The sequence below is a fragment of the Callithrix jacchus genome, chromosome 8, assembly GCF_049354715.1.
Source record: "Callithrix jacchus isolate 240 chromosome 8, calJac240_pri, whole genome shotgun sequence".
Lineage (NCBI taxonomy): Eukaryota > Metazoa > Chordata > Mammalia > Primates > Cebidae > Callithrix > Callithrix jacchus.
In genome coordinates, this window is record NC_133509.1 from 126,469,631 (window position 1) to 126,492,950 (window position 23,320).

General features: G+C 40.1%; 1 protein-coding gene across 3 annotated transcripts in view; it reads right to left on the bottom strand.

Annotated features, from left to right (window-relative positions):
• CATSPERB (catsper channel auxiliary subunit beta) overlaps positions 1-23,320 on the bottom strand; it is a 189,403-nt gene that overhangs the window by 49,038 nt on the left and 117,045 nt on the right. For all 3 annotated transcript variants that reach the window (XM_003734064.6, XM_035261289.3, XM_078335627.1), the window contains 2 exons: positions 12,259-12,413; positions 9,645-9,799 (listed from right to left, as the gene is read on the bottom strand). In XM_003734064.6, the coding sequence (XP_003734112.4) occupies positions 9,645-9,799; positions 12,259-12,413 (310 nt within the window). The remainder of the gene's footprint in view (positions 1-9,644; positions 9,800-12,258; positions 12,414-23,320) is intronic.

A 23,320-nucleotide genomic window follows, 5' to 3' on the forward strand; every position in this document is an offset into this window, starting at 1 on the left:
CACTTGTTACCCAGGCTGGAGTGCAATGGCGCGATCTCGGCTCACTGCAATCTCTGCCTCCTGGGTTCAGGCAATTCTCCTGCCTCAGCCTCCCGAGTAGCTGGGATTACAGGCACGCGCCACCATGCCCAGCTAAGTTTTTGTATTTTTAGTAGAGACGGGGTTTCACCATTTTGACCAGGATGGTCTCGATCTCTTGACCTCGTGATCCACCCGCCTCGGCCTCCCAAAGTGCTGGGATTATAGGCGTGAGCCACCGCTCCTGGCCCCCCATGTATCTCTTAATCCATTCATTCCTTTCAATTTTTGCCATCGACATCTTAGACTAAAACACCAAAAATTTTAGCCTAGGCTACTGTAAAGGCCTTCTAAATGATCTAAGTGCATCCATAATTGCTACCCTCCAGTTCATTCTCCATATCACAGCTAGAGAGACATTCTAAATGAAAGCTAGAGTATTTAAGATAAATGAGAGTTGAAGAATTTAAAGAAGGAAGTAGTAATGGCGTGTTGTGCATTTCATCTCTCATCTCTTTGTCACCCTATATGGAGAAAGAGAAGTGCTTCTCTCTCACAAAAATCCAAGAAGGACTTCAAGGGGATCACTTTAGAAGCTGTAATATGACTTCTGAGGTTTGAGGAATAGAGGGACTGGAATTGGACTCATTCTTGAGAAATATAAAGGGTGGACACTGACTAGACACCTAGAGTTTAATGATTTCATATGGAGTGGGAAAGAGATAAAGTTATCAATTAACTTCAGACTTTCAAGCTAACACACATGCAAAAATCTTGGGTAACACTAAAAAGCAAAATAAAACAGGGTGTAAAAGTCCCAATCAAGTAGAAGAAAAGAACGAAAAGAGGAGAAAAAGAATCTTAAAATAAGGTAAGCAAGAAAGAAAACAAAAATGAAACATAGAAAAAGTGGGACAAATAGAAAGAACAAAAGAAGGTGGTAGGAATGAAGACAAATATATGAGTAAAAATAATAAATGTAGTTGAACTAAACTCTCCAACTGAAGGACAGAAATTGTTAAATTGGCTAAAACCATAAAATCCACTTATGTCTTTTATGACACATATAAAGCAGGCGAAAGTTAAAGGATTAAAGTAATATACCGTGAAAATATTATCCAAAAAAGGCTGCTGCCATATATTCACAACAAAAAAAAGCTACAAACAAAAATTGAAACTCATAACAAAAAATCCCCGATTTGAATAAGCATTTCTACAAAGAAGACACATGGGTGGCCCAATAAGCATGTGATGGGCAGCATCACAAATCATTAAGGAAATGGAAGTCCAAACCAAAGTGAGATACCATCTCACACCCATTAGGATGGCTAGTAAAAAAAATAACAAGCACTGGCCAGGATATGGAGCAATCTGAACAGCTGTACATCACTGGTGGGAATGGAGAGTGGTACAGCTGTGGAATATGGTATAGTGGTTCCTCAAAATATATTCTTTTATTTTTAATTTTTTGACTATATATATTTTGTTGCACTTTATCCTCAAAATATTAAACATAGAATTATATGATGCAGCAATTCTACTTCTGGGCATATGCTAAAAAGATTTGAAACAGGGACTCAAACAATATACCCAGGTATATAGCATCATTATTTATACTACACAAAAGGTGGAAGCATCCCAAATGTTCATCAGTAGATGAGTGGAAAAACAAAATGTGGAATATATATATGTACAAAATGGCATTTTACTCAGCCTTCAAAAAGAAGGAAATCCTGTCACATGCTACGACATGCATAAACCTTGACATCGTGCTAAGTGAAATAAACCTGTCACTAAAGGACAAATACTGTGATCCCACTTATAGAAGGTACCTAGAGTAGTCAAATTCATAAAGACAAAAAGTAGAATGGTGGTTGCCAGTGGGAGATGGAAATGAGGAGTCATTATTTAATGGGAACAGAGTTTCAGAAGATGAAAAAGTCTAGAGACCGATGGTGATGATGGCTGTACAACAATGTGAATGAATTTCACGCTACAGAATGGTGCGCTTTAAAATGGTTGAAAGAAGCATAATAAAAAAGGCACTATAATACAAAAAAGCATTATAGTGATGAAAGCGGTCACTAAATACCAACAAAATGTTCAGCTGATCATGAGGATGGGACTCTTCTAAACTTACATGTACCTAATAACGATCTCAAAATATACAAGGCAAAATTGACACAACTATGATTAAAAAATGGACAAATCAATGTACACAGTAGGAAAGCTTAATGCAACTCTCTGAATAATTGATAGATCAAGGAGAAAAAAATCACTAAGTATATAGAAAATTGTAACATCACAAAGAACAGGATTAATCTAACAAATAAATATTAATAATGCATGCAATAGGAAGACATTCAGAACACACCACCCCTAAACATCTGCTCTAGCCTATTGATTGAGTTAAAGTCACTTAAAAAAACAACAACAACACACAACAGCAAATGCAGGAAGGACACTCTGACCTACCTAAAGGCAGGAGATAAAACTCCCATGTAGAAGGTGTCCTCCTGGCACCTGGAGAAGGACATTGTTTTTATTACCAGATCCGGGGGCCAAAGCCAAGCAAAATCTGTACAAACACACCCTGTTAAACGAACCCTTATCTCCCCAGCCACTTCTCCACAGTTAACTACCCTGGCCCAAGCCCCCTAGCCTTGTCACATTTTCACAACTTACTAATTTTTATTCAACACAGTTATATTCATGTTCAACTCTAACTGCTTCTTTGGGGGTCTTCATTCCTTTAGGGGGGCTCCCGTGTCACATGAAACCTACATTAAACAAATATGTATGCTCTTCTCCTGTTAATCTGTCTTATGTCAGTATAATACTCAGGCTCAGCCAAAAAACTCCAAGGGGATAGATGTAAAATTTGGCCTCCCATACAAAATATTTACTGAAATTGATCATAATGAATGGCGACTAGGCCATAAAGTAAATTACAAACAATTTCAAGAAACAAATTTTTAAGGAAAAAATATTCCCGTCTTAAACTCTCCCAGAAAATAAAAAAATAATTGTTTATGAGGCTAATATAATCTTGTTAACAGAACCACAGAAGGACAACATGAGAAAGAAAAACTACAGGCAAACTTCCCACATGAACATAGATGTTGAAATCCTAAATATTAGCAAATATTTAGGAGTCCAGAAATGTATGAAAATAGATAACACACAATGACAAAGATAGGTATATTCCAGGACTTTAAAGTTGGTTCAACATTAAATTCACAATATAATCTACAGTGTTAAATAAAAAGTTAAAGGAAAAAATTCTATAGATAAGCTCAATAGATACAGGAGAAACAATAATTTAAAACCCCAAACACCAAATCTCTTAAACAAGAAAAATAAATACATTTCTTTAAATGATAAAGTGTTAAAAAACTATGAAATGCTTAAAATATATATAAAGTCAGGAAGAACAATAATTCCATTATCTTCAATTTAACAAGGTATTGGAAGTCCTAGCCACTGTAACAGGGAAAAGGTATAATAGGCTAAGAAATGTTAAGGAAAAAACAAAACAAATTATAGTTGACCCTCGAACAATGCAGAGGTTAGGAAGGCCAACCCCCTGTGCAGACGAAAATTCACATATTACTTTTAACTCCCCCCAAATTTAACTGTAAGTAGGCTATTGTTGACTGGAAGTCTTACCAATAATATAAACAGCTGATTAACACATATTTTGTATGTTGTATGTCTTACACAATGTATTCTTATAATAAAGTAAGCTACAGGAAAAAATGTTATTGAGAAAATCATAAGAAAGGGAAAATATAATTATTACTTCTTAAGTGGAATGGACTGAGGCAGTCTTACCGACTCAGGCGTAGCAGAGGCAGAGAAAATTCCACGTGTAAGTGGACCTGCACAGTTCAAACCCACGTTGTTCAAGGATCAATTGTACTGGCAGGTAATATGATTATCTACTTAAAAATATTTATACAGTATGGACATTTCTCAAAGAATTAAAAATAGATTTACCATTCAATCCAGTAATCCCACTACTGGGTATCTACCCAAAGGAAAAGAAGTCATTATATTTTTAAAAAACACCTGAACATGTATGCTTATTGTAGCATAATTCACAATCGCAAAGACATGGAATCAACCAAAGTGCCATCAGCTGATGAATGGATAAAGAAGAGGTGGCATCTATATACCATGAAATACTATTCAGCCATACAAAATAATGAAATAATATCTTTTGAACTGAAGGCCATTAACCTCAGTGAAGTAACTTAGGGACAGAAAATGGAATACTGCATGTTCTAACTTATAAGTGGGAGCTAAGCTATGGGTATGTGAAGGAATACAGAGGGGTAGAGAGGATATTAGAGACTCAGAAGAAGGAAGGGTGGGAAGCATGAGAAAGGAAAAACTACCTACTGGGTACAGCGGATGCCACTTGGGTGATGGGCTCCAAAAATCCAGACTTTCCCACCACACAACTCACTGTGTAACCCAAATTTGCTTGTACCCTTAAAGCTATTGAAACTTAAAAAAATTTAAAAATTTACCTCTACTCCAAAACCCAAGAGAACATGCAGAAAAAGCACCAGAATTATTAAAAGAATTTAGCAAATGTGAAAAATATAAGATTACTCTATAAAAGGCAATCATAAGTCTTCTGGTTTTGCTTTAGATGCAGAAAGATGCAATTGAACAAGAAAACAAAACAAAAAGTAGATAAAGCGTAAAGTTATGAGTTTTCTCTAGCTCGTCAGAGAACTAAGGTCACGAGATAACCAACTAACCTGAAATCCAGAGCAATGAGCCATTCCAAGGAGAGATTGAACACCAGGACAGGGTCACCTATGGAAAAGCATAGGAAGGAAAAACAGTGCTGGCCATAACACAAGCAAGAAAGAGTTAGCTGAAGTTGTAGAAAAGGGCCAAAGGCGGGCGCGGTGGCTCACACCTCTAATCCCAGCACTTTGGGAGGCCGAGGCGGGCAGATCATAAGGTCAAGAGATGGAGACCATCCTGGCCGACATGGTGAAACCCCATCTCTAAAAAGAAAAAAAATAAAAATATATATATAAAAAAGAAAAGGGCCAAAGGCCAGCTACGTCCTAGTATGTGAGTCTGGAAGTGCTTGGGCGCCTGACAAATGGCAATCTGCACTCACTTGCAAACCCCACAGGCTTCCCTTGAAAGCATGAGGCAAAGACTGAGGCAGAGCATTAGACCAGAGACAGCCCCCAGTGGAGGTGCAGGTAGTTTGTGGGGATCAGAGGTTGGGAGGAAACAGTCCTGAAACATCACCTACTTCCCTGAACCTTCTTTCACAGGAAGTAAAACTCTTAAACCACAGGAGGTTGGGCGTTAGATGCTTTTGCACACAGGCCTCAAAAGAGCTGATCAGTGGCTGAGGGTTAGGGGGGCATCAGGAGAAAGTCCTCCCTCCTTCTCTCACCCTTTTCCCCTATAAAGCAAAAGCTTTTACCTACTGCCAGGGAAGAAGTAAAGGTACACTCACCCACAGGGCCCAGGGAAAGACATGTGACAGAGGAGGGAAGGATGAAAATAATAACTTCCACCCCTTAGGAAGAATCAGGAATCTGTCATCTTGGTCCTAAAATTCTAAGAGAACTAAGAATTCTCTTACGGCCAGGGGAAGAGCATGAAATTCCCACCCAAGATCTATCTAACAGTGACATAAGGCAGAATTTGGTTGCAAGAGGTAATTTCTATTACCAGGTTTTGGGGTTTTAATTTTTCTTAATGGAACTCAACAAGCCGAGTCTAACATATAAATGGAAGACCAAAAGTCAAGAAAAGGCAGGGGGAGGGAGTTATTCATACAAGTTTCATAATTAAAGTCATTTAGTCAGTGTGTCACAGAGAAGACAAATACACCAGTGAAATAGAAGAGAGGACAGGAACAGACCAATGTAAATACGGGACTAGGATATATCACAGAGCAGTGCTGCAGAACAGTGGGGGAAAGGAGGGGCTTGTATCGACAATAGATTATCCAGGTTAAAAAAAAAAAGAAAAACTGGATTCCTAGTTTACACTAGACACATCAATTCTACATAGGTAAAATTGAGAAGCTGGGTGGGGTGGCTTACACCTGTAATCTTAGCACTTTGGGCAGCCAAGGTGGGAAGATGACTTAAGCCCAGAAGTTCAAGATCAGCTTGGACAACATGGTAAAATCCCATCTCTACAATAAAAAAGAAAAGAAAAGAAAAAAAAATGGCAAAAACTAATTGGGCATGGTGGCATGCGTGTGCCTGTAGTCCCAGATACTCAGGAGGCTGAGGTAGAAGGATCACTTGAGCCAGGGAGGCCAAAGCTGCAGTGAGTCATAATTGCAGCACTGCATTCCAGCCTGGGTGACAGAGGGAGACCCTGTTGAAAGAAAAGAAAGAAAAAAAGAAAGAGAGAGAAAAAAAGGAAGGAGGGAAGGAAGGAAGGAAAGGAGGGAGGAAGGAAAGAATTTAACGATTCCAATACAAATAGGAGAATAGCTACATAAATTGTAGAGTATTTATGTGATTGAATTACAGATCACATATCAATATCAAGTAATTTCAAAAGCATAATGTTGAAAAAGGCAAGTCATACCTTTTGCAAAACTAGTGTTAAAGCGCTAAAGCAAAACTTTAAAAGATGTTAACATAAAATCCAAGACAATGCTTATCTCTGGGAAACAAGGGTCGTGTTGGGTGAAGGGGAGGCAGGAAAGAAAAAAAAGGCTGCCCAGAAGGACTGCTGAAAGGGCGACGGGACCCCAACCCGTGACAGAATTCCAGGGGCTGGCTGGGTGGGAGTAGTTGTCACTAGCTGCAAGAGTGGCACTGCCCATGCCAAAGACTTTGGAGGTCTCCAACAGGAGGACTTCTTGCCCCTTTACCTTACCTCTCTTCTTTCACTGAGAGGTAAGAAACTGAGGCTTAAGAAAAGACCAGAAGAACAAGGGTGAAGGAAGAGAGTGGTAGTTCGGGGAAGGTTCCAGGAAGAGGAACAGCATGCTCAAAGCCTCCAGGCCAAAAGGAGCAGGAAGTGTTACAGAAACCAAATTAAGCCAGAGTGACTTCACTGCAGTGAACAAAACAGAGAGGTCACTGGAGAGAGTGGAGCCAGGTCAGTGGGGCTTTTTGAGTTCCAGTAAGGAAGCTGGGTGTTATTCCAGGAGAAACCTAGGATTCTCCAAACAAGGGCTCCAGCCCCAGGAAAAGAATCTCTCAATGCTCTATATGCCCCTTTTGCAGCCTTAGTCAACTGTAATCACATACTTGTCTCCTTCTGGGCTAGAACACAAGGGCATGGAATGAGGTGCTTGAATGTCGTGCTCACCACTCTGTTGCAGTATCCACCACCGTGCCTTACTGGTCATCAGTGTTAAATGGTGATTGGTGGAGTAAGGGAATGGCTCACTCTGCCTTTCACCCTGACTACCTGAATAACCGCCTTCGGCCTCCTGCAGGCTTGAGAACACTGGGCTCCCAAATTCTTCACCTGCCCAGTTGAAGTTCCACTTGCTCTCCAGGTCTCTGACCCTCGCTTTGCTTATATTTTCTGCCTTGAAGCTACCCATTCCCTAGCTTCTGTGCAAACAGAGCAAAGTTACTGAATCTTAATATAGATTGTGCTCTTCTGGTTTTTAAATATTCTGATCCTTAAGAGAATGAGCATATGCTTTTAAAAATAATTAGAATATAAGAAATTAATATTAACATTGGGATAATATTAATTATATTAATATTAAAAGATTGAAAAGTGATTCTGTAGGTTTTCAATAGAAAAACACCTACATAAACACAAACTAACTGATCTGGAATATCACACATACAAGAACTACCTAGTGCAAAAAATAATTCTAGAGATCACTGACACTTTTGTTAGAGACAAATTTATACAATCCTCATGAGAAAAAAATACTGCTGATGTTTATTATATTAGGTCTGATTTCCACGTTCCCTTCCACTTCGGAGTAAGCTGCCTCGCGGTGCAAGGTATTGTTAGCTGTGGGACAAGATATGTACTGACAGCCCCAAACACCTATAATATACAGATTCCAACCTGGTATAAGAATAGAGTCCACCACCTTGAGACAAGGTGAATATCTTAGTCTATTTGGGCTGCTATAACAAAATACCATAAACCAGGTAGTCTATAAACAGAAGAAATTTATTCTCACAGCTCTAGAGGCTGAAAAGTCTGAGCTCAAGGTGCCAGCAGAGTTGGTATCTGGTGAGGGTCCACTTTCTGATTTATAGATGGTATCTTCTATGTGTGTCCTTCAATGGTGGAAGGGCCTAGCTGGCTCTGTCCTTCAGTCCTTCCAGTGGTGGAAGGGCCTAGCTAGCTCCCTGGGGTCTCTTTTATAAGGGCACTGATTCCATTCATGAGGGCAGAGTCTTCATGACCTAGTCACCTACCACCTTGAGGATTTTCACATGTGAATTTTTGGGGAAAATGGATATTTAGACCATAGCAGTGAGTTTCTGGTAATCTGAAATTGTTGAAATTATTTCTTTTTTAGTTGGTAGATTTGGGGGTTATAGAATTCATATTCTTTTTGTTTGTTTGTTTGTTTTGTTTTGAGACAGAGTCTCATTCTGTCAACCAGGCTGGAGCACAATGGAGCAATCTTGGCTCACTGCAACCTCAGCCTCCTGGGTTCAAGCAATTATTGTGCCTCAGCCTTCCCAGTAGCTGGGATTACAGATGTGAGCCACCATACCTGGCTGATGTTTTTTTTCATTTTTAATAGAGACGGGATTTTGCCATGTTGGCCAGGCTGGTCTCCAACTCCTGGCCTCAATGGATCTGCTGGCCTCGGCCTCCTAAAGAGCTGGGTTTACAGGCGTGAGCCGTGGCCCTCAGCCAGAATTTATATTCTGAATATGAGTTATTAGGCCTTAGAGGTAGCTTTATGGGTTACTGACTCTTACTGATATGTTAGAAAGCATTTCTGAGAAATCTGTATATTGTGCCATGCAATATTTCATAAAAGATAGCCTCTACTACATTAGCTGTGTTGGTCTCTAGGACATACATGTGAGTAAACTCTGTGGACAGGGAGTATCCAGTGTAGTCCAGAATATTTCTGATACTCAAGAGACATACATTTCTATAGCTTGGCCTGATGGTGCTGATATAAATGATCCTAGGTTTCTAAAACTGGGGCATCATGCAAGACATCTTGGAGTCTATAAATGTATTTGGCCTTGTGGGCTACCAAAAAAGACTTACTCTATTTGGCCAAGAAAATTATTCAAAAAAGTAGATCCAAAAATTTAGATTCTGTTGGCCAGGTGTGGTGGCTCATACCTGTAACCTCAGCAGTTTGGGAAGCTGAGGTGGTGAATCCCTTGAGCCCAGGAGTTCAAGACCAGCCTGGGCAACATGGTGAAACCCCATCTCTACAAAAAAACACAAAACTTAGCCAGGCGTAGTGGTGTGTGCCTATAGTGCCAGCTATCCTGGAGGCTAAGGCCAGAGGATTGCTTGAGCCTGGGAGGCTGAGGCTGCAGTGAACTGTCATCCCTCTACTGCACTCCAGCCTGGATGACAGAGCAAGATTCTATCTCAAAAAAATTTAAAAAGTAGATTCTAGAAACCAATATGCCATCTGAATATATGCAAATCACTACCCGGAGTGGATCACTTTTCCATAGTGTATATTGTTGAACTTCTTCCTGTAGATCGTTTCCTGGGGTTCATTCTCAGGTACATATGCGAAAAAGATGATTTCATCTAAGGTGGTGTGCTGTGGGGCAAGTGCAGTCTCAAAGCCCATATCTGGAGGCTAGAACCAGAGAAAAGAGAATACTATATTTAAACTACTTTATACTTCTTCAATTGTGACGAAACCCAAGTCACAGATTTATTTCCAGTTCACATTAAAACAATACTGGTTTACTTATCAATTGAGGAAATACGTCAACATATTCTGTTGGACTATCCATGTGTGTGCAAGGGAAGTGGTATTTTCCTGTTAAGGAGGAATGGAAGTTCTGATGAATAAGCTTTGGTGTAAGATTCCTGTGCCCTTCGTGGATGGTTGGAGCAAAAGGGTACATGGAAACTTGACTCACATTGTGTGTGTGTGTAAGGAGCCTGGAGATGCAGATTTTAGAACTGGGTTCTTATTTGGAGTTTTATTTGGGAAAAGGCCTGTGAAATCCCTGTCCTCATTTACTGCTCCCGATCTCGTGCTAGAGACTTTGGACAGCTGCTTTCTGAGTCTCCAAACTGGCAGCACATGCTCCTTTCCTGACTCACAGACCTCCCCATGCACTTCTGGCCTAGATTTCTGATCTACAGGGCTTTCAACACACACTCCTCCAGTCCTGACCCTGTCCTGCCTGGGGAACCTTTAGGGGAGAGAAGAGAAGTAGGGACCATCCCGAAAAGGGATGTTGGAGTTGACTGTGTTGCTATGAGACAAGGTGTGGGTGGTAGATCGTGCAGACTGGCTGGGGACACATCTATCCCACAGTGCCTCCAAGACTCACCTTCTGTCATGCCTTTTTTCCTAGTTACTGAATTTTGGGAATGCACAGAGGAGAAGTGGGAAATAGATGCCAGGAAAATAAATGTGGGACTGAACCAAATGGCTTGAGGACTCTTGAAAATCACTGAAATATCTAAAACTTTATAATTCTGTATGACACTGTAGTCTGGGAGTGGCAAGCATATCCTAAGGAAAGTGTATGCAAGCCCAGTGAAAGGCAGCAGGACGGCTGAGAGCACAGGCCCTGGTGGGGCCAGTTCCCTGGGAAAGATGTCTAATCCCAATAACTAACCAGCCTCTCTGTGCCTCACTTTCCTCATAAGTGAAATAGGAATAAATAGTTGTTATAAAAATTAGGAGCTCCAACACTGTAGTAAGAACCAGTGATTATTTTATCCAGAGAGAATGCATGCATAGTTTGTTTGTGGAGAGGGAAGTGATGTTGTTGAGTATGGCTTCCACAAACTTGGCCTGAGTATACAAATTCCTGTAGTTTTTTTTTCTCTTAATAATCTAAACTTTCACATAAGGAAACTAAGATACTTCCTACAAATCGTGAAACTGGTGAAAAATGGAGGTAAATGCTTTTTTTGTTGTTGTTTAGTTCTATCCTCTTGCTCACATCATTCACTTTGTATAAATGTGGAATCCACACCCCAGACTTGAGCAAAGACACAGGGAGTCACATGGTGGTATCTTAACTCTCCCATGGAAGTTCCAATCCTCATTCTCTATGCATGTCTCAGACAGGGGAAGCTAACCCACCATCCTCTTAACTGCAGTTTTGGCCTGGTAATTGGAATGATCTTTTAAAACCAGATTCATCCTTTGTTCTGTTTCCTTTAAGTCAACGGGCAGGTTTTACTAACCCCAGTCAAAAATATTTGATAATTTGCTGATGGTTTGAGAGTGTTCATTTTTATAACTGGTACCCTAGGATGTGCTATTTTCACAAGTAGCATATTACACATTAAATATTATAAAAACCTGTGTTAAGTGTCATCTGTAAAGAAGAGAACTCCTTTTTATGTTGTCACTAGAAAAAGAAGAACCAGGAGGCAGGGTTAATAGGAAAGAAGAAAGGTAGACCACAGCTCATGTTCTTTTTTTTTTTTTTGAGGCAGGGTCTTACTCTGTTGCCCAGGCTGGAGTTCAGTGACATGATCACAGCTCACTTCAGCCTCAACTTCCCAGGTTCAAGTGATCTCTCGCCTCAGCCTCCCGAGAAGCTGGGGCTACAGATGAATGCCACCATACCAGGCTAATTTTTGTATTCTTTTGTAGAGATGGGGTTTCACCTCGTTGTCCAGGATAGTCTCCAACTCCTGGGCTCAGGCAGTCTATCCACCTCGTCCTCCCACAGTGCTAGGATTACAGGCATGCGCCATGGTGCCTGGCCTCACAACCCATGTTTCTTCAGGGCCAACCTTAGGAGGTAGAGATTCTCTACCTCCCTTACCTTGGCCTGGGCTGGGAGTAATGGTTCTAGCTTAGAATGTCTAGTGGTGATCTGCAGTGAAGATATTTGCATGAAGGTATTCTAGGTGGAACGAAAGCTATATAGCCCCATATGGGACTTGGAAGAAGATTTGGAGATGTTGGCGGCACATAGAGGGTTTTCCTTTCGTTAAATAGAGCAAACTGCATTAATGAATTTGTCCCAACGAAAATACTTTCCCATTATTCTGTGTATTGAATGTGGCATTTATTCCTAAAATAAGGCAAATTGTTTCAATGCATTATATACTGACCTCTCCAAAAAGACTTCTCAAATGTCCAAAGGCTGTAGGTGGTCCACTAGCTTCAAAGTTATCCGGAGTCAGCTTATGTAGGAACCCCAAGTGGTCATAGTATAAAGTGAAAATTCTGTCATTAACACTTCCAGCTGCAGCGTATCTTCCTAATCCTATTAGGAATAAAGAGAAGTGTCTTGATACTGATATAATAGAAGTCGAAAAGTGTTAATACCATACCTTATAAAGACATCATCATTTAAACTAACAGGTGCAAGTAGGGCCCTGAGACTCCTGAATTAGGAAAATGAATGTTAGTTGTTAAGTCCCTGGGAAGTCTTCTCCTGACTCCATGTCATTACAGAACCTGTTCACTGAAGTAGGTGAAGAAACAAAGAGAGGGGTGTTTAATTAAGAGATCTAGAGGAAAAGTTAGGTCTCTGTAGAATTGGTTTCTCTTCCTATTACCAGCAAATCAGATTCCTGAAGAAGTAAAAGGCAGTGAGAAAACAGCCCTCAGGAAGGCAAGGGGGATCATCAGTAGACAGTGTGTCACTAAGTAATACTAGGATTAATATGTTGAGCTAAACTGGACATCCTGTGGTTCCCTCATCCTTAGGGCACCACGTTGAGAGGCACTGTCAGTAGTCAGATGGTGCAGCGGCATTCACTTAGCCAAACAGACACTGGTCCTGAGACAGGGTCCCCTCCCTTGGAAGGAGCTAGAGTGAAAGATCATGGCTCAGGATGAAGAAGGCTACTTTCTGCACACTACAACCCACCCAAACCCACCCAGTTGGCTCAGGTTCTCCCAGTTTTTTCTACACATTGGTGTGTCCCAGGACTCAGCTTTTAGATTTCTTCTCTCACTAACTTTGGAGATCTCACTCAGTTTTAGGATTTTAAATCCATCTTTAGGTGAATAATTCCCAAATTTAAGTCTACTGTCTAGTGCTGTTCCCTGAAGTCTAGACTTCCATAGCTGACTGCCTTCCAACAGCTTCATTTGCCTGATTCTCATGCAAATCTCCTCCAGCCCCAGCCTACCTCACCTTCATTAATGGCAGCTGCATTATTGCTGCTGCTCAGCCCCAAAAACCTTAGTGTCATTCTTAATTCCTCTTTCTCTCACACCCTGTATGTAATCCATCAGCAATCCTCTTGACTCTAGCCTCATAATATACATAGATTCCATCCACTTCTCACCTCTGTCACCACTATCACCCTGTACAAGCCACTGTCATCTCTCTTGTGTCTCCCAGTTGGTCTCTGTGATTCTGCCCATAGCTCCCTTCAGTCTATTCTCAAAAAAGCATCCAAAGTAACACTTCTAAAATGTTAAGTCACTTCATCCACTCCCCTCATCAAAACTCTCCATGGCTTCAACTTCTCAGTAAGAGTCAAAGTCCTTGCGATGCCCTCCAAAGGCCACTGTGGTCTGAATTCCAGTCCCTCTCTGACTTATCTTCTATGACTTTCTGCGATGCTTACTCTGCTCCAGCTATACCAGCCTGAGGTTGTCTATGTCCATAATTAGATTATCTGTTACAGAAACAGCTATCCTCCTTCCTCTCCAACCTTATACTTTTAATACATTGTTCTTGCCTGTCTAGGCTAATTCAGCCCTCCAATACAATGATGAATAGAGGTAGTGGTAGATGCCACAGCAAAAGCTTTTGGTGTGTTATTGTAAAATCTGATTGTATATTTGTTATAGCTTCTTTCTCCCTTAGATACTCTTAATCAAAAAGTTACCTCTGTTCTTGCTTTAATAAGTGTTTGTTTAAAAAATCATGAATGGCCAGGAGCGGTGGCTCAGGCCTGGAATCCCAACGCTTTGGGAGGCTGAGGCAGGCAGATCACCTGCGGTCAGGAGTTCAGCCTGGCCAACCTGGTGAAACCCCGTCTCTACTAAAAATACAAAAATTAGCTGGGTGTGGTGGTGGGCACCTGTAATCCCAGACAATGCAAAGCAGGGCTGCAAATCTCACAGAGGCCTTCCAATAGCCATAACCTCTCAGACAGGTCTTTTTCCTCTCTTTTTCTTTTCCTACCCACTTAACAACAAGATGACTTTGTTGTATTCCTTGGGGATGTCTGTGAGTGTGTATGGTTTTACCAATGATTCATCATTATCCTAAGGGTAGAGCCTTTAGGGGTTCTGGTGTATGGTGGGGCACACCATCTATCATTCTCGCTACCTGGGTAGATTCAGGGCCATATTAGTCTAACAAATTCGAAGTGTAAGTTTGCAGGAATTTGTAAATCTCTTCAGGTCAAAAGGACTTTGGCACTGTGTGCCCTGTTTACCTCTCCAAGTGTATTACCCTGTTTTCATGCTGCTAATAAAGACGTACCTGAGACTGGGTAATTTATAAAGGAAAGAGATTTAATTGACTCACAGTTTCACATGGCTGGGGAGGAGCAAAGTCATATCTTATGTGGTAGCAGGCAAGAGAGCTTATGCAGGGGAACTCGCTGCACAAAACCATCAGATCTTGTGAGACTTATTCACTACCACCGGAACAGCACAGGAAAGACCTGCCCCCATGATTAAATTACCTCCCCCCAGGTCCCTCCCACAACACATGGCGATGATGGGAACTACAATTCAAGGTGAGATTTGGTTGGGGACACAGAGCCAAACTAAGTTTTTGTTTTCCCTTAGATTTTGGCCTGGTTGTTTCAACTAGCTTTTCAGGTTATCTATCTATCTATCTATCTATCTATCTATCTATCTATCTATCTATCTCTTTGAGATGGAGTCTTATTCTGTCGCCCAGGCTGGAGTGCAGTGGTACAATCTCAGCTCACTGCAACCTCTACCTCCTGGGTTCGAATGATTCTCCTGCCTCAGCCTCCTGAGTAGCTGGGATTACAGATGTGCACCACCATGTTCAGCTAATTTTTGTACTTTTAGTAGAGACAAGGTTTCACCAATTTGGTCAGGCTGGTCTCGAACTCTTGACCTTACGATCCACCTGTCTTGGCCTCTCAAAGTGCTGAGGTTACAGGTGTGAGCCACCATGCTCAGCCTCAGGTTATCAATTTAAAAAATAGTTTATCTAAGTATTTTGTTGGATAAATTATTCTCAGCAGTAAAGTGATGCCGCAACTGGAAATGGAAGTCCCTTGGATACTGTGTTCTATGGATGATGCTCATTGTGTCATTACTCATCCAGTTGCCCTATGCATAACTCTTGACTCTACCCACTTCCGTCTATTTTACAGCCAGTCCTTCACAAACTCCCACTGCTTTCATTCATAATTTGCCATTGTTCTCTCCATATTTGTGGCCACTCTTCTAATCCAGATCCTCATCATCACAGGTATACTTTTAAAATAGCCTCTTATCAACATACCACTTGGCCTAAAATCTCACATTTTCCGGTATATTCTCCTGTATGATCTTTCTAAAATACAAATGCGATTATGTTAATACTCTCTTAGTAGCATGATGAAATTCTTTAGCTCGACTCAAATGGAAAACTGGGTTCAGCTTACCTTTATGGTCTCATCATCAGCCAGTCATCCCTAGGAAACTTATAATTTAGCTATAGTATACTACATGTGCCATGTATTTCAACACAATGTCTTAATTCCGCTACATGGAATGTTCCCTTATACTTTTATCTTGATCTTTAGGTATAAAGACTGAACCCAGTCAATTTCAAATGTATTCTACTTTGGCACATCAGTTGATTTCTTCTCATGTTCCTTATAGTTCAGTTTTTTATATTTACAAGATAATATTTTAGGGTATTGATTCAATACCGATATATTTTTACTATTTATATTTTATCACAGAAAGAACTTTGTTTATTGAATACTTTCAGCCTAAAACACTTGCTCTGTGTGAATATTCACATTACTGCCTATGTTTTCTCTCCCAGTGTGTTTGGCATATTTGTTTGAATCTTTAATTATATTTTTTTCTCTCCACTTAAGCTCTAAGTTTTTTTTTTAACTCCTGGCAACATATTTCAAGATTTTAAAATAAAAAATGAGACTGTCTTTAATGGAAAAATGTAGGTTACCCTCAGATACCTGCTCATTCCCTCATCTGCTTCAGGGTCGCTCACCCTGGCCACAATACATGCTACACTCCAGCCACACAGCACACCCTTCACCTGGCACTTCCTATTCACCTTACCTTATTATTATTTTTTTCCTGTGTAGCATTTATCTTATATACAGCCTATTTTGATTTACTTGTTAATTATTAGTCTCTTCTGACAAGTGTGTAAATTCCACAGGAAAAGAGACTGCTGTACCCTTAGTGGTTGAAACAGTACCTGGCCTATATGAGATACTGAATAAATGCTGCGGAATAAGTGAATCCATAACATTGATGGTAATAACTGTAGACCAGCTCTACTTTTGGTTATTCTATTTTGTGCTTTGTACATTTTCAGGTTTGTCTTCTTTTTTCTTTTTTATGTCTGTTTTTAAGGGTTATTCTGTTTCCTTTGCTTTAATACACATACACAAACTTAAATGTGTGTGTGTGTGTGTGTGTAGAGATTGAGTCTTGCTATGTTGCCCTATTGGTCTTGAACTCCTGGGTTCAAGTGATGCTCCCACCTTGGCTCCCAAAGTTCTAAAATTCAAGAATGAGCCACCACATGCCGCCTTCTTTTGCTTTTTAAAACTTGTAATGTACACGTTTTTGTTGTTGTTGTTGTTTGTTGTTTGTTTTTTTGAGAGAGTTTCACTCTGTCGCCCATGCTGGAGTGCAGTGGCACGATCTTGGCTCCCTGTAACCTCCGCTTCCCAGGCTCAAGTAATTCTCCTGTCTCAGACTCCTGAGTAGCTGGGACTACAGACGACCACCAGCATGCACATTTTAAAAAATTCCATGAATTATCACAATAAAGGATTCCAAAAAATGTTCTAACTCCATGTAAAGTTAAACTCAGATAAAGAGATAGTATTGTGGACTGCCTTTCAGGGATGGCAAAATTTTGGCTTTCTTGTTTTTAACTTTTTGTTATTCCCCTAATCTTTTAAATTCTTGATTATTTTATCATGCGGTTCTGGGATACTCTCACTGTGTTTTTGTTTTTTGTGTCAATAATAGTCATGATTATTTCCTCTGAATCACGTGTAATCAGGTTTTTTCTCATGCTCCTGTGAGCTTTTCAGTAGCAAAACTTTGCTTATGTAATTGCTAAAGTTCAATATGCCATATTTTGTGGATAAACATGGCAAGAGACGCTTGTTTCACATTTTAACAGCTTGGTAATTGAGACATGTCCTGTAATTGGTGTGTCTTACAATCATTGTCAGCCAGAGGGCACTCAAACCATAGTGGTCAATTGCCGACCCATACGCGTGCTTTGTCTCAGTCATTTGTACTGTCGTCACTTTCATTGAGTTTCCTGGATCATCGATGCGATATATGTTGAGTTTTACTGCTGCTTAAAGTGCTTTCAAAAATATTACTTTATAATTTGGCATAGAAACAAAGTTATAGTGAGTGCAGAGAAGAAAACAAAGCAATAGGACATATGTTTATCAGTAAAGCCAGTGTCACGAGAAATCACCATAATTTGTTGTAGAAGAATTCTACGTTTTCTTTTAGAGAATGAATATGAATAATGAGTTGAGTTGGTTACAAATTCTTAGGTGAAACTACTTTTTTTTGGAGGTTCTATATTAGAAAATGCGAGAGGCATTGTTGCAGCAGAAGAATCCAAGGCTGGCTTGATTTTTGTTGCTTTAAAATTGATTTACATTTTTCATTTCAAATAATTCAGAAGAGTGTTTTTGCTTTTAGTGTTAGTTTTGCTTTTTGTTAAAAAAATTAATGTCATTATTGATTTTGGTTTCCTTTGCTCTTTCAATGTTTTTGTATTTATTAATCCATCCAGCCACCCATTTCTATCAGAGGGCTATACTGTGCCAGGAACTGTAGATAAAAGAGAGAAACATACAGCCACCATTTATGTTCATCACTGGAAATTCCTACATTTGTAGTTTCTGAATTGTTAGCATCTATATTTATTATTTTAGATTCTTCCCACTTACCTGTTCATTCTACATCTGGATATGTTTCTATAGTTTTTATAATTTTTATTGACAGATTTTCTTACGTGTGGATTGTTTTTACTGTTTCCAACGGTACCTTGCTAGGTCTATTTTGATTTTGTTTCACAATATGTGCTGTTTATTCTCTATTTGGCCATTCCTCCAGATCCACTCTCAGACCTTCTCCTTCCTCTTTGGTGCAATGGAAGACTGATTCCTATGAACTGCAATCTTTGTGCTATTTCCAGTTGACTCCTGACTGGGTTTGGCAAATGAAATGCAGCAGCAGGAGTTAAGAAAGGGGAAGGAGACAGAAGTTAACGTAGTTTTTACCCTCTTTCTTCTTGCTTTGGTGGTGTGTTTCTGTGGTGGTTGTGAGCTTCCTAAACTACACCTCTTAAAGGGTGGTCCCTATTCCCGTCCAGCTTTGATTGGCCTTTAGTAATGCCATCTATCTATATGTCATCTACCTATCTTATCCCTCTAAGCAAAGAGACTGTAACATCTTTCTCCCATTGCTAGTCTCTGTATATTTTAATATCACTGTTGCACCCTTTAACCATGTCCACCCTCTGCAAATAGTATCCTTATAAAGGTTCTTCGGTTAAAAGACCTGAGAGGAATTATGTTTCCTGCGTGGTCCAAAAATGATATAGCGTTTTTACCTAAAATGTCCATAGGACATAGAATACAGAGGTGGGATTCTGGGACTGAGTTACTTGTATACTTAATGAACGAACAGATGACCTCTTATGCCTGGCAAACCACAGCAAGCAAGGGCTTCACAATTACTAGATTATCTCTGTGGAGAGCGTGGGATGGAGTATCTGTGGAAGGGTAAAACTTGAGGCAGTCCAGTGGAGTAGCTGCAGTTGATTTCAATAACCACCATGGTTTTTACAGAGATCGTGGGGTGGCATGACTTTTATGGATATATTGGAGAGCTTACAAAACTAAAAGAAGAGCTTAGGACCTTCAATATTCAATTCAAGGCCAGAGTAGAGGCTCTGGCAGTTATACAGGGAAAAAAATGAACCTCGCTTTGTAGCATATATAAAATTAGAGACTTTACATTTGATCTGTATATGAAATCTAAAACAATCAATCTCCAGAACAAAACAGCATATTTTCATAGCTTTGGGAAAGGCAAAGAATTCTTAAATAGAATACAGGAAGGAAAAGGTACTAATCATAAAAGGAAAGATTGATCAATTGAGCTTTTAAAAATTAATAATTGGCTGGGTACAGTGGCTCATGCCTGTAATCCCACCACTTGAGGAGGCTGAGGCAGGTAGATCACTAGATCAGGAGATCGAGACTATCCTGGCCAACATGGTGAAACCTCATCTCTACTAAAAAAATACAAAAATTAGCTGGGTGAGGTGGTATGTGCCTGTAATTCCAGCTACTAGAGAGGCTGAGGCAGGAGAATTGCCTGAACCAGGGAGTTGCAGTGAGCCAAGATTGCACCACTACTCCAGCTTGGTGACAGAGCAAGACTCCATCTCAAAAAAAAATTAATAATTTTTGGTCAAAAGATACCATGAAGAAAGTACATAAGACAAGCCACTAATTACAAGAAGATATTTCCAATTCATATTTCTAACAAAATATCAGATCCATAATACATTAAAATCTCCTAGAAATCATTAAGAAAAGTAACTCAAATAAAACAAAAAGGTAACTCAAATCAAAACTTGATTCAAAAAAGACTTGAAAAGAATTTGCAGCAAGAATATAAAAATGAACATATGAACATGTGCTTGACATTATTACTCATGCAAACTAAATCTTCAGTGAAATACCATTAGGCTGGATGCAGTGGCTCACACCTGTAATCCCAACATTTTGGGAGGCCTGCCTGGACAGATCACTTGAGGTCAGGAGTTTGAGACCAGCCTGACCAACATGGTGAAACCTGTCTCTACTAACAATACAAAAAAAAATTAGCTGGGCTTAGTGGCGGGTGCCTGTAATCCCAGCTACTTGGGAAGCTGAGGCAGGAGAATTGTTTGAACCCAGGAGGCAGAGTTTGCAGTAAGCCGAAATTGCACCACTGTACTCCATCCTGGGCGACAGAGTGAGACTGTCTGAAAAAAAAAAAATACCATTACACATTCATCATAATGGCTTACATTTTAAAGACTAGGCTGAGCATGGTGGCTCATGCCTGTAATCCCAGTACTTTGGGAGGCCAAGACAGGAGGACTGCTTGAGCCCGGAAGTTTGAGACCAGCCTGGGCAACATGGCAAGACCAAAATCACTACCAAAAAAAAAAAAATCAGCCGAGCCATGGTGGAGTGCACCTGTGGTCCTTGCTACTCAGGAAGCTGAGGTGAGAGGATCACTTGAGCCCAGAAGGTTGAGGCTTCTGTGAGCTGTGTTCAAGCTACTGCACTCCAGCCTGGGAGTGAGACCCTGTCTCAAAAAAAAAAAAAAAAAAAAAAAGAAGAAAAGAAAGATTAACAATACTAAGTGTTGACTAGAAGGGGGATCAACTGGAACTCCTTCACATTGCTGGTGGAAGAGCAAATTGATACAATTACTATGGAGTAATGTTGGCAGCAATTAAGATTTTTTTCATAAAAAGATAAACAAATATAAACTTAATGATGCAACAATTCCATTGCTAGGTATACATCTGAAAAAAAGATTATGTCCAGCAAGAGATGTATACAAAAATGCTAATCACTGCCTTATTTATGATAAGCCCCAAATGGAAACAATACAAATATCCATCAGCAGTAGAATGGATAAATATATGATAGTATATTTGTATAACAGAAGAGTACACAGCCGTGAAAAAGGATGAATTACTAATACATGCAAGATAATGAAGAAATCTTGCAGTCATAATGTTGACTGAACAAGTCAGACACAGACACATTTATACTGTACAATTCCATTTGTATGATGTTCAAAGCTATGTTAAACTAATCTATAGTATTATAAATGATAATAACAGCTACCTTTAGAGGTACACAAATGAAAAAAAAAAAGTAGGCCAGGCACAGTGGCTCATGACTGTAATCCCAGCCCTTTGGGAAGCTGAGGCAGGAAGATCACTTGAGGTCAGGAGTTTGAGACTAGCCTGGCCAACATAGTGAAACCCTGTCTCTACTAAAAATACAAACATTAGCTGGGCATGGTGTTGCATGCCCGTAATCTCAGCTACTCGGGAGGCTGAGGCTGGAGAATTGCTTGAATCCGGGAGGTGGAGGTTGCAGTAAGCCGAGATCATGGTGCTGCACCAGTCTGAGCAACAGAGCAAGACTCTGTCTCAACAACAAAAAAAAGGTGGCAAGAGGGAGCTTTCTGGAATACTGGAAATGTTCCACATCGTGTTCCTAACAATACTCACAATTACTTTCATTTATTTCACAATCATATGATGCCTGATCACCAGAATCTTAGGTTGACACAGCTGCTGTCTCAACACGTGATTCAGACATATAAACCACAAGGATTAATCTTGATACTGACATAAGTTAAACAGAAGCTTTATTGACAGAATAGAGAATAAATAGAGTGGTGATGATCTGGAGAAATAGAATCAGGATTTTGTGGTCTCTCCTTATCCTCAAACAAGGAAGAACCAATAGAGGAGATTGTATGACTGTAAAAACTGCCTTTGCTGGTGAACATCAAGGACAAAATATTGAGGCCTACAAAACCATGCTTTTTGAAGTTAGGTCAGAAACCTTTAGAAACTTTGTCATATCATATCATAGACTAATATTAAAATCATATCAGAGACTGAATATCAGAAGAAACTGGTTAAACAATCAAAAATGCTACCTGTTAAAAACAAACAAAAAACACCCTCTCTCTTGTCTTGGTGAAAGTGTTTTTCTCATTCCTGTTAGACATATGAAAATATCTCCAAGTCCACCTTAATCTCAAAACTTACCCAATAATCTATAAAAGTCCACTGTTCAGGCAATATTGAGAAAAGGAAGGTAAATCAACAAAATCCTAAAGACTCTTAGTAATACCCTCCTAACAAGTAAGGTGTATTGGTCCATTTTCATGCTGCTGATAAAGGCATACCTGAGACTGGACAATTTACAAAAGAAAGAAGTTTAATTAGATTTACAGTTCTACATGGCTGGGGAAGGTTCCATAATCTTGGCAGAGGGTGAAAGGCACTTCTTACACGGTGGCGGCAAGAGAGAAATGAAGAGGAAGCAAAAGCGGAAATCCCTTATAAATCCATCAGATCTTGTGAGACTTATTCACTATCATGAAAATAGCACAGGAAAAACCAGCCTCCACGATTCAATTACCACCCCCTTGGTCCCTCCTACAACATGTGGGAATTCTGAGAGATACAATTCAAGTTGAAATTTGGGTGGGGACACAGCCAAACCATTTAAGAAGATGACAAGTGGATGAGAAGACATCAAAAGCAAAAGTAAAGGGAAAAATCAGGCCCTCATGAGTGAAACCAGGTTTACCACTTTCCAGAGCATTTTACTGAGTTGAGAAAAATGGGTCCAAGTCCTATCTAAAAGAGGTGAAGCAGATGGGTCTCAAGAATAATTTACCTACACTATGTTAGAGCAAATAGAAGATCTGACCAGTGCTGTACCTTTAATGATGAACTTAATGGAAACAGGAAGAGTGGGAGGAATAGAAGGAGAGGAAGAAGCAAGGAAGGAAAAGGGATAAAGAAGAAGATGGGTGAACAGAGGAGGGGCATAGGGAAGATTAGTAAGGGAGGGATTATAGAAAGGAGACGGAGCAAGATGGCTGAATAGAAGCCTCTAATGATTATCTGCCCCTGCAGGAACATCAAATTGAACAATAATCCACACAAGAAAGCACCTTCATAAGAACCAAAAATCAACTTGGGTACCAGGTTGGCCACAGTGGACAGTGCACCAAGTGGGCTCCTAGGGTCTCTGATTCCAGGACTTGGCTCTTGGATGGCATTTCTAAACCTGCCCTGGAACAGAGTGGGGCCACTGCCATGAAAGGAGAAACCCAGGACTGACAGCATTCACCACAGTCTGACTGAAGAGCCTTTGGTCCTTGAGTGAACAGTGG